This window comes from Orbicella franksi, chromosome 1 (genome assembly GCF_964199315.1).
Source record: "Orbicella franksi chromosome 1, jaOrbFran1.1, whole genome shotgun sequence".
NCBI classification, from domain to species: Eukaryota; Metazoa; Cnidaria; class Anthozoa; order Scleractinia; family Merulinidae; genus Orbicella; species Orbicella franksi.
The window spans coordinates 13,273,375-13,286,038 of NC_138145.1; the positions used below are offsets into that span (position 1 = coordinate 13,273,375).

Consider the following 12,664-nt stretch of genomic DNA (forward strand, 5'->3'; position numbering starts at 1 on the left):
CGCAAAATAATTTCCTGTTAATCAATCAAAGATGCGCAGGTGTTCTGCAGCTCAAAGCACATCTCCCGCAAAGAGCATTGTAACAATTAAAAGAATTTAATTACAAATTTACCCATACAGTTCTTCTTAGATATGACTTTAATAAACGGCTTGTATTCTTTCACTATCTTGCAAGAAGCCTTCGATATCATATTTATCTTTTCTTCCTAGTTTCATATCAAAAGTTGTAACTTCAGCTGAATACATATTCAATGTTTGAGAAATCAACGCCGATACCTCGGTAAGCTAATGAGTTCAGAGGGGTACCATTGGCTAGCGAACTCATTATCTGACCGTGATTAAAACGACTTGATTGGCATTCATTGTACAACTCCTGTTCATCATTGGTTCAAATCAAAGAGCGGTGTGCCTAAGAAATATACGACACTGCCGCTTGTCCAGCTCCGCTTTCTGATTGGTCCGTCAAACAATAGCACCTAATTGCAAAATGAAATCCGCGGCTAATATGCCCTTTATATTCTAATTGCCTTCAGTGTAACGAAGACCCATAGAAGGCGATTTTCAAACGAAGATTTCGTATCTGAACGCGAAAATTTAGTTTCCTTGTGGACGTTTCTTTGGTGTAGATGTCTTTTGTGAGAGCTTGTGTCGACGGGCGCGAAAGGGAATCAAATTTGAAGGTACGGAAGGAAGAGGATCGCGTGAAAGGTAGTTATAATTTCCGATATGAGTATAAGCAAGCTACAGACGGCGTGTTTGTCACTTTGCATGTCTGGTGAATTCAGTCCTATTGAATATTCTTTGTTACGTTGATTCGCGTTGCTTTTCTAAAAGAACACTTATCGGTCGAACGCTTCCGAACCCAAAATTGCCTTTCATCGCGCGATTGAACGGTTGAGGTACTCCCGGGAAATTTAATATCATTATTGTAGTTTTTCCTCCGTGCACAATCGCATGAATTTTGATGGCGTGTCCGATCGAGTTCGAATGTACAGACAGAAAGTAGTGCTTTTGCGATGCGAGTAAATCTCGAATGAAGTACTCAACAGGTGTGAAAATATCGAAGGAAGCACCATAAAATATGAGCTTAAAACAATGCTCCGGTATAATGTACTGTACTGCTTCTTAGAATGTTCTGTTTTTACAAATTATGACGTCTGATACGTTTTGTTTTCGGCCGCGTGACTAAGCTTAAGCTCTTTTTTCTGACGATGTTTGAAAGAGTCAAGTGACTGAGTAAATCTGATCAATGTTATGTTATAATTGTAGATTTTTTTGTACGTAGAACGGTGCAATTTTGCTTGTAGTGACAACATGCAGTGTTACTTTCGTAGAATATAAAATAGGCTTAATTTTTGGTCTAAAAAGATGTTTCTTACAAGTTGTGCTTTGAAACCATATTCGTACGAACGAGTAAAATTTAAAATCCTTCTTTAAATCTTTGAGTTCAATTAAATTTGTTCAATTTACACATAATTTTACTTGTTTATTTCACGTTTCGAATTCTATATTGTTTAATATTTTATTCCCAGACTCTATCGAACTGGAGATCTGTCAACTGTTTTCATCACCATTTTGGTTCCAAAGCCACCATTTAACATTATCAAAAACAACCAAGAAGCCACATATACCCTGGTTGTGGGAAGCTCTTTGATTGACAGGGAATTGTTGACGCTTAATTGACAGGAGAGGTTCAAAATAATTGGAATAACAAAGTTGTTGATTATTTAATTTTCCTTCATGGAGAAATGTCATTATTCATTATTCTGAATTCTTTGAAATACCTTCCATAAATATAACCCATCGCAACTAATAGTACTCAGCTGTATGTCATACTGGTGGTGGTCCATGCCCATGTTCGTTATTTTAATTTAAGGTGCCATTTATCATTCCTATGTACGTAGTTAACAGAATAACATGAGCTTGAGGGAGACAAATCAAATTGTGTTTATCTCTAAATTTATATCTCTGATCTTATTTAATAGTTAAATGGTAAAATTTAAATGTTTTTTTGCCTTGAATTTATAGCTCATTGACTTGGAGAGAGGAATATAAAAGAGAAAAAACATAGCACTGTAAAATTTAATTTGACGTCTTAGGCTTATGTTCATTCTACAAGCCTTCTTTGATGGCCTTAGGTTCTATTTCCTCTTTTTTTTCTTGTTTGTTTGGTTGTTTTTTTTGTGGGGGGGGGGGGGAGGTGCAGAGGGAAGTTTATTAATTAATGTGTGAGAGATTCAGTTGTCTAATGGAATGGTTTGTATGTTCACACAGATCTTCGTAGGCTTGGCCTAAGTTCAGTCATGGGTGTGACTTGTGCCAAATTTAAATATGTACCAGGCTAAAACCTTCTAAAACCACTATCATTTCAGGCCTACTCAATCAATGATAGTTTGACATTCGGGTTAAACCCACTTCACCCCATTTGTTAGCACCCTTATTTATAGATCCACCTATATATACTAAAAACTGTTCTGGTTACAAGCCTCCACAGATATAAGCTCACCTGTACTTTGAGTGCCTCATCAGCCGGTATTTGCCGTTACGAGGAAGCTCTATGCTTCACATACTTGTTTTCTTACCTAGTGCCTTGTGTTTCTTGTTCCAAAGAACATAAAACATCTTTTTAGACTGTGGGATGCAGGTTTCATCAGCTTTTTAAAAAATTTTTTATTCTGCTTTTAAGCAAATATGAGCACCCTCTGCCCACCCCTCCTTTGTTTATCACTGTATAAGCCCGGGGCTTATTACCAGAGTTTTTTAGCATTTCCCTTGCAGAGGGACTTTGTTAAAAATGATTTTACAGAGGAGTGACTTGAGTGTAGTTAGTTACAGGTAAACTGAGGTAATCATAAATCTGACAGAAAAAAAGGAACAACTGCTTGAAGTTAGTGAAAGTACTTGGTTTCAGAAAAAAAAGACACAGAAACAAAAACAATGAGTATAAATGGCCTTTGAAATCAGCCAATGATGAGTCAAAACCAAAATCCTTTTCACCCCTGAGCAGAACCAAATCTGTTTTTTTCTTTTTCTTTTTCTTTTTCTTTTTCTTTTTTTTTTCTTTTTTTTTCTTTTCGATTAACACAAGTTCTTGTCATTTTTTTGGCTCAATATACCCTAAGAGATACTGCAAATATCTCTTTCGTTGATCATTTTTTAAAACTTATCACTGTAAGTGGTACCAATCAACTTTATCCCCTAAAAGGTATGACAAGCACCTCAGTCATTTGAATACAAAGCTCCCCACTCCTTGGTATAGGACATCACTACTAAATTTGTTTTATTTGGTAAACTGTAATGTGGCTAAAAGTAGTTTAAGGTTTGAAATCTAGGCTCGATTTCAGCCACTCTCTGGAGTCTGGTCCACACTCCTCCCCAACAGGAGACAGCTGGACGTGTGAGCAGCAAAGCATGTCCATGATGTTAATTTATGATTTAATTCATGTGGCGCTTCTGGTCACTGGAAATGTCATCTGATGGCGATCATACATAGGGTCACATACGGCTCGTAACATTTGTATATGTGCCATTTTCGCCATCCCTTCTTTTGATTTTGGCCCTCCAACATATTGTGTTTCTCGTTATTGTTGCAGAAGGGCACTATATGCTGTGTTCTATGGAAGAGTTTTAAGAAGAGCAGAGCCGTTTGACTGTGGTGTAGCAAATGTCATGTCAAATGTCACACATGTTGGTCTGCATGGTTTCTGCTGTTAAGTTGACACCCTTTAATTTACCATGTATATGTTGCACTACTTTGGTTTGCTTTGGCCAATTTAAAAATTTAATTTTGTCTGGCTTCACCAGAGCCTGGTGTTGCTTTCCTCCAAGAAGACTATACATCAATTTGACTAAGTGTTTTGTCTCTTGAGCTCGCTGTTTAGGTCCCGGGTTAGGTTTATCCCTCTCTCTGTTGACTTTGTTCATTATCTGACATTCTGGCACCACATGGTTCAACTATAGATTCTCACGCATTAGTCTGGTGACTATTTCTCTTGTTGTTTATGCTGCGATGGCTTAGATTAAGCGAGATTTCATCAGAGGACAGTATTTGGTTATATGTCCTGCTAACGCAATCACACTTTATATCACACAACTTTGCTACTGCAAGAAAGATAATTTATACAGCCTGCTCAGCTCGGGCAGGCAGATTTCTTATCGGTCAAAATTAACAATGCCAAGTCCACGCATCCAGCCACGAGTGTGGGGGAGGCGCGCAGGCTCCCTTTCTGAACAGCTGCTGGTAATCAAGCCTATTTGTAATCCTGAGAAGCATGCCTCCTTTCCCCATCCCCCCTCCCCCTCCTCTCTCCATAGTGGAAGGTAAGTGAGCAAGTTATTCAGTGAGTAATTTTTTGGTCACAATACAATTTTTTTTTTCTTTTCAGTTATAAAGCTAACTTGAAAGTGTGATGGAGCCAGGCAAAGTGACAGAGTATACTTACTCCACATCAGCTGATACACAAGGAGAGTCCAGCAGCATTACAAAGGAACCTAAAGCACCAGAAGGAACTCTGCTGCGTCAAGTTCAGGATGCTAAAGAAAGTATCAGTGTCCTCAAGAATCAGGTCTCCTTTGCAAACCAGTGTTTGAGTCTTCTCCGGAACCAGATGAAACATGCTTCAGACACTTTGAACATTCTTCAGGATCAAGTTGACTTGGCGCAAAGAACTGTTAGCAGTTTGACTGAAGGCAGTGTAGCTGGACTAGCAATTCCACAGCCACACAGTACTGCAGCTTCATCAGCATCAAGCAGGCCCCAGTCTTCATGGGGTCCTGCACCAGCTGGATCATCAGATGAACAGAAGGTGATTGTCCACGATAGTGAAGGACCCAAGGTCTACACATTGAGCAACTCAAGCATCTCATTAGGGAATCAAGTTGCAATTGCATCAGACTGTGCAACTACAAATGAGCATGGTCAAGTGCCTTGTGTGGTGCATCAAGTCCCTGTGCATTGTCATTGTCCAGCTTGTCTTTCTCATGCAAATGTCCATCATGTTCCTCAGTCCCTTCATTCTCCCTGCCATGCTCCTGCAGGAACAGCCATTGTACAAGTAAGCCCAGAAATGCCACCACCTCGTCAAGCCATCAGTGTGGTAGTGACTGAAGCAACAAATGCCCAAACAAGTGTGCCACACTCTGGTGCTTCCAGCAAAGGTGTACCAAGTCACGAACATAGCAAAGACAGCTCAAGCGATGAGAGAAGGTCTGTGAAAAAAGAGTCCTCATCAACTTCACCAATGGCGCATCAGCTGCTTCAGGTCATTGATGTCTTGCAAACAGTTGATAATGACGATGGCAATACTCATAGGTCTCCTTCAGCTTCCCTTTCTTCAATCTCACATGGTGTCCGTGTTGATTATGCGACAATAGGTAATCACCGTAACAACCCCTATGGAAGTGCCTCAGTCTCACTGCACAAGATTTCACGACGGAATCGCAAGCAGACCATGAGTCCTGCAAAGGTAGTACCCTCGGAATCATTAACGACAGCAACTCAAGACAAGAACTCCCCAGGTGAGATCTGCTGTTATTCATGTCATAAATTATGGAAGCCAACTATTATTTGCAAGGATCATTTACTCACAATTCATGCAGAGAGCTATGTAGCATTAGCCTTTTTCACGCTTTGCGGACCTATGATGTTGGCCTGCCGTCCTAGTTTATTTGGTGGAATTATTGCTTCTGTGTGACATTTTGAAATCAAAAACGCATTGTTTGAGAAATTGAAAATCCAAAATGGTTGATTTTTTCAATCCATATTTTAGCAAAACCCAAAATGATTTTCCCTCATTTTAAACGAGTATAACAAGGACGTTGGTTCACATTAAGTATAAACCCTGCTATCAAACAAGCAAACCTGGCAAGATGATGAACTTTGCGTTTTCTTTTCCTAGTGAAAACTGTGATCAGGGAGCACTCGGAGTTGATGCGAGTGCCTGCTCCGGTGCTGGCCTCGTCTCTTGAACCTGAGTTCCTTGTTGTACCATCAAGTTCGTTCTCGTATGACAGCCCTCCTACATCAGCCTCTGATCGCCATGGAAAGGAGGAGGACGGAAAAGAGGAGGTGAAAGCTTCTTCTGGAATTCTATTGGCTGACAGGGCCGTGTCGTCATCATGTTCGCGGGAAGAGACAACGGCCTCTGTACCAGTCTCTTCTGCGGCCCGGCCAAATATGTCAGTTGAATCTCAAGAGAGTGCTCGAGGTAGCTCCTATAAGAGACGTTTATTTGACGACAAATCACAGCCAAGCGGCCATGTCGGTGATTCTCGTGCTCATATGTCGCTTTCATCTATACCCGAACAAAACCAACGGACAGACATTCCAGTGGACAATAACGGTTTCTCTTCGCCCCTTAGTCCAAAGAGAAAATTTATTGGGACAAGTCCCTTAAACTCTGATATCGGCATGCCCTTCACAGCGCACAGTTCCGCCTGCGGTAAAACTGAACCAATTGTCACCACATTAAACAACAGTGCGGTTGAACCTGTCTCCTTGGCAACAGTCGTAAGTTTGTCAACTTCTACTCACGTGACTGGTTCCCAGGCTCCGCCCATGACCGTTATCTCTTTACCTAATAACGTCGAAAGTTCAGGAAATCCGCAAAAAATCACTTCCCCGACGAAAAAACCGATCATTCTCTCGCGACGGTCGTCTCGTGGTAGCGAACAGCAGAACATACCTCAAGGACTTGTTGTACTCGTTCCCACAATAGAGGATGCTAAGCGTCTGATAGCTTCCACAGGGGGAAGTTCCGACGGGCACACGCCTGTTTTGGTTCCCCAGCATATGTTGAATGAGATCCACTCGAAAAACGCAGTTGCTGAGGACGAACGGGAAACACAGAGGCTCATACTGGAGAAACGAAGTCGTGATGCGGTTTCCCCTCCTTTACCCCCACAGTCCAAGAGATCAGCTGTTGATTCAGTTGTTATTGATTGATCCTTTGTCTTGATTTGGTGGTGTTGATCCAGTTGTCGTCGTTTGGTTTTGTAAATAAAAATTTTATTGAGAAAGTGATATTTATTAAAGTATGGTAAAACAGTTGCGTTGAAAAGCTTGTGTGTATGATTTTTCCTTTTCATTGAAATTAACTGACTTTCGTTTAGGGGGCAAATCGAGCCCGTTTCCTTGTTGTTCGATATACCAGCAACCCCCACCACGTTCTCGGGCCTGTTCAAAACACCAAATGGCACCGCGGCTGGCCTAAATAGCGCTCCGTTTAGCTTAAATATCATTGACTCGACAGTGGTTAGCTCTCGAGAATTGTAACGGTGAACCTTCACAGTATCCAGTATCCCTCATTGAGTCTAACCCGTAGTGCCATTTTGCCATTTCGTGTTTTTAAACACGCCCCACGTTCTCTGTCTTTGCGGTTTGAAACCCAAAAGAACCCCTATTTACCGAAATGAATGGATCACCTTTTAAGGTTCTCCACTAGAAAATAAATAGAGAAAATCATGTTCTTTATATAAGGTAGATCTCAAGTTAGCTGAAGTAATCGGTTTATCAAAGTAGGACCTCGCGGAATGCAAGTAGATGAAGCGGCTGGAATTTGGACTTCGTTTAGACTCGCAAAGAGGGAAAGAAATTTTGACTGATCGGCTGCATTAACACGTAAAAACCGTGCATCGGTTTTGTCGGTTCCTCTTTTAAAATACAGAATACTCTAGTTATGCAGCGCCCTCTCGTAGTACAACATGGAATATCCCACGAGTCACTTGTATTTTCTAGGTTTACACACAAGCTTTTTGGTGAGTATGTATACCAAGAAAAATAAAAGTGACAAGTGGGATATTCCACGGTATCCCACGAGAGAGCGTTGTATTACTATTTTATACCACGCCATAGAAGATACAAATTACAATACAATCAATGCGACATACGCGCGGCGTATGGTGGGAAGGTTGGATGTAATTCCGTCGAATATACAACGGATTCCTGTATTGTGATTGGCTGTGTTTTCTATGGCATGGTATAAAACTGTACATAAAACACGGAGGATGCGAAGTTACACGTGCGTGTCTTGTTTCACAGTCGCCTGCAACTGAGCCAACTATAACTAGCTTCACCGGTGACATTGCTAAGGAAACTTGCTTAAAGCTATCTCCTCCTTTATGTGGCAACGAAACAAGAGAGAACTCCCAAACCACACCGCTATCATTCTATCGTGCAATAAAACCAGATCCACATATGAGGAAATTGTATTTGCTTCACTCACTGTTAGGCAAAGAGAAACTTCACGAAAGCGTTGAAATCATTACAAATTTTTCGCGTATTTTTAAACAAGTTCTTGTAATCTCCTTTGCAAGTGACTGATCTTCAATGTGCTGAAGACTGAACTGATGAATGAACGACTAAGCGAAGCAATCACGCTAGCCACATAGCTGTAAGAGTGATGGACAGACATCCAGAAGCTATACACAAGATACAATGAAGTAACAACTACGCCTGAGATCGGTATAACCAACAAGAAGACACCTAACAGACCCAAGAACACTATCAACCCTGCTACACCTTGAACTGCCAGCACGTGGAACAGAACGATACCCATGGATCCCATACTGAAAGATGCAAACAGAAAGACCGGGAGAAACCCAACAATTACAGTAACACTCAGCGCTAACGTGATGACGGGATGGTTTTGAGCAGTTTGCAGGATTTTCCTGGGCACGAACAGAACATAATCTTTGGTGTTTTCCACTGTCTCCTCCAAAAGGTGGATAAACGCATCCAACCGTGAAAACGAAAAATCAAGGTCGCCCATGGTAAAGATTACCTGTTGAAGTAAAAGACGGAGCTTTAAGCACTTGAAAGAAAGAGCCTGCTCGTTCGCTAGCACCTGCCTAAGTTATTTTGTTAATAAGCAATCCCCTGCCATGAAGACGACTAGCTCCGCTAGTTGAGATACTGGCCGACAAATACTTCTTTTCTCTTCAATCGATTTGGTGCAGCATGTAAAGGGTATTCTAGTGGTCTGGGCCTTACCCGTGGATGTTTGGTCAACTTCAGAAACAAACTCCAAATGATTTCACCATAGTGAAAGTTTTAACATCGCACTGATCAGTCAGTTTCGTGAGTTGTCTCATTTGTGATAGAAGAATGTCACGAACAAATGAGGTAACAATTGTTTCAATGCGCGCGCGAGCATACTGACGTTCGACCACACCCGGCAACCTAATCAATCCTCTGGGAATTTCTTTGACTCATGCTCAGGGCGAGTGTGGAGAGAATTTAGATTTTATTGCCTTGGGCACATTTCTATCATTGGACGGTAATTTTTTACTTTTCGATGAGCTTAAGTTCATCCTCGTGTTAGCCTCATGAGCGTCGTAGCCTGACTACGACAATGGTCCGGTGTAAGATTAAGCAGGGGACCGGAGGTGGGACTTCTTAAAATTTTCTATGTTTTAAGCCACACCTTCTGACTGACCGAAAGTCATTTTTCAAACCTCTGTTACCAAGGTAACTGCGTTCCTTCCACTGAACAGGACAACTCGGATTAATATTAATCCGTGGATTATAATAATAATAGATTGTAATAGGGCTATTATAATCCATTATTATATGGCTGTCTCGCAAGGACCGGGAACTAGCGAATTCACGAATTTGATTGGCTGAAATCGATATTGAAAGCGGTCTAGATTTTCCCAACTAGACCGGCATCTAGACCGGTTACATTTTGCGGTGAAAAAGTTGCAAACTAAAATGCAAAAATATTGACTATTTTCTTCTAACAATGTTTATTTATGGAAGTGCCAAAAAGCCTGATGAGAAAAAAGTAAAGAGCAAACTTTGGCAGAATTAAGTTCTCTTCACCGCCGTTCGTGAGCAAAATTTCAGTTAGTACAAACCAGTTACATTAAACGAATTAAATTGTTCTTGTTTGCCATATAATAAACATCTTATTAACCGAGCTTAGTCGGTCTGTATGGGAGAATCTTGACCTCGGTCGTGTGTACAGACCTCACTGCGTTCGGTCTGTACCCACGACCTCGGTCAAGATTCTCCCATACAGACCTCCTGCTCGATTAATAAGAGCTAAGTAATAAATTATTACAATCCAGCAATAGATTATTATAATCCAGTGATAGATTATTATAATTCAGTAATTGATTAAGGCACGACAAAAAATTGGAAGGATAGATTATTATTAATAATATTATCCGGGTTAATATTAATCTCTATTATAATCCAGATAAAATTCCCGTGAATGTTCGGATATATATAACAGATCCATATGACAGACACACTGTAGACATAACACGGGACTGACGGGACATAAAACTGATCATATCAGTCACATGACGATCACTTGCATGTGCTGGAGCTGGTAGGTACCACGATGTTGACCCTAGAAGTAAATGAAAAGGAACAAGCGCCTCTGGGCCAGCAAATCCGTGCCGTGGGCATGTGCTTTTACAAAAAAAGGGGACCTTGAGAAAGGCGATAACTACCAGCTGCGTAGGAATTGCGGCAATCCCAAAGACATTAACTGTTTCGAGGTTCGGAGCCGTCAAATCACGATGGCAACTATGAACCTGAATTTCTCCCGTCTCTTGGCGCCTTTTGTGGATGAAAACATTATCTGGGAACTGACATGGTAAGCATATTGTATATGATGTAAAGTTCACGAAAAAACTATTTCAGCTGTTTCAAACAATTAATCATGGTGGGACATCATAGATCATAGCTTTGTATTTATTCCTAGCTTAGCGTTTGAAGATGCAAAGTAGAGTAGGGGAGATTCGGGTCGACCAGGAAGAGCTCCCAGAGTACGTGTGGTGTTTAACGTTCATGCCTAAGATCGTTAAAAAATGTCAATCTTCGGAAATTTTGGACAATTATTAATCATAGGTAGGAATAATATTAATGCTACATAGGATTAATAGGAATCCTATGAAGGACTAATATTAATCAGATTAATATTAATCTAAGATTAATATTGATCCTTATTGATTAAGGCATAGCTCAAACCTCAGTAAAGGATTATAATAATCTATTACTGGATTATAATAATCATTAGGATTAATATTAATTCGATTAATATTAATCCGAGTTGTCCTGACTGAGAGCAAAAATTATAGTGTTTCCGATCAGTCACTTGTTTGCAACAAAATGCAGTCTGCTGCTTCACAAATTATTGGCGTACTACATATTATACCTATTACAGTTGAGTTTAATAAGTCCTGGAGTTTACAGCTTTCAATTTGTCCCTGAAATTCCCCGTAAGTTTGCAGTACATTCTTGCACAGTCTTTCGTATTCTTTCCATTTGTGTCCACCGCTTTTCCTGATATAAATCATAATCCAAAAAATGAACTACGACGGCGATAGAATTCCACTCTAACTCCTTCGCCAAGACACGGAAGTAAATCGTGACATTTTTGGCTGGCCTTCTTCAGAATTGTGGATGGCAACCACACAATGATGTCTGTCAGGACATGGGCCACGCGGAGAACCGTTGTAATGATGAGGTAGATGATAAACACAAAGGCGGTTACTTTGGTTCCAAATAACACGATCGGCACAAACATCCCTAAGAGACATAGCATTCCCAATGCAAGAACACCACCCTGAAAGAGAAGGAGAGAGAACAGGACGAATACAGAAGACCCGGCCACGAAGGCTAGGAATAAAAAGAAGGGGAGAAAACCAGTAATGATGAACGTCCCGAGGAAGACTGAAGCCACCGGGTGTCTTTGAATCATTTGCTTGAGTTTCCTGGCTTTACTCATAGCTTGGCAGTTGTTTAAGTCTTTCAACTGATCTCTCATGGCGTGAAGGTTTGGATTCAGCCACGGAAAAAGAAGATCGCTTTCAATCATTGTGAGAATAATCTAAAAGAGATAATGTTACAATGCAGTCATGTATTGTTTTACATACGCTCGGACTTGGTTTCTTTTCAAAGAAAACCTAAACATAGATTGGCGTAGTCTCATCCTTAGCCTAGCGCGAGCGCGCGCGATCAATCAGTCTGATGTCTCACAAATACTCACTTAGTTAGTCCTGTAACATCTGCCATGAGATGAGAACGCACAGTGATGGAAAAAAGTGCGATTGACGTAAGATAAAGTTTGAACCTGCCTTTTCCTGAACTCATCAATACCTTGGTGCAGCCTGCAAACTGTGGAGCTCTTCCACTCAATTATATGTCTCAACAATGGGACTGTGTTACGTCATGCGCTATTCGATCTGATATCTGACCCGGACCGTCGCAAATTTTGCTGCAAGTAACCTCGGGGAGAAAAAACGTTTTGGATAACTCTGCATTTATTGAATGCTTGAGCCAGACAATGCGTAATCCTTAACATTTCCTTTACTACCTCAACTAGAGGGAATTTGAGCTAGGACTTTGTCTATACCTAACTTTGTGTTTATGATTTCATACTTGAAAATTTATTTCACTTCTACTGCTCATAATTGCGGAAATCAACAGTCACTGTTCTTTGGCGATGATTTTCCCGCCCGTAGGGAATATGCAATTTACCATGCAAAATGCAAAAGTTCTCAACCTCGTCCCCAGGGCCTTCTCCACTTATCAACATGAAAATCGTCGAGGAGAAGGCCCTGGGGACGAGGTTGCGCCAGCGAAGCACTGAGCCCGCGATGTTAACCCAAACCTAAAGCGGTGTTATCACCCATAAGTCCATGCGAGCTTCCT

The 12,664-nt window shown here is 40.9% G+C and overlaps 1 protein-coding gene across 2 annotated transcripts; it reads left to right on the top strand.

Annotated features, from left to right (window-relative positions):
• The first annotated feature begins 223 nt into the window (after nucleotides 1-223).
• Nucleotides 224-9,418, top strand: LOC145491768 (uncharacterized). 2 transcript variants are annotated; one of them, XM_081471036.1, is made up of 3 exons: nucleotides 224-708; nucleotides 4,386-5,517; nucleotides 5,898-9,418. In XM_081471036.1, exons 2-3 carry the CDS (start codon nucleotides 4,410-4,412, stop codon nucleotides 6,941-6,943), a joined length of 2,154 nt encoding a protein of 717 aa, XP_081327162.1. In that variant the 5' UTR covers nucleotides 224-708; nucleotides 4,386-4,409; the 3' UTR covers nucleotides 6,944-9,418. The 2 variants fall into 2 exon arrangements, with proteins under 2 accessions (XP_081327162.1, XP_081327155.1); XM_081471029.1 differs by having other exon boundaries at nucleotides 224-5,517.
• The last annotated feature ends 3,246 nt before the right edge of the window (nucleotides 9,419-12,664 follow it).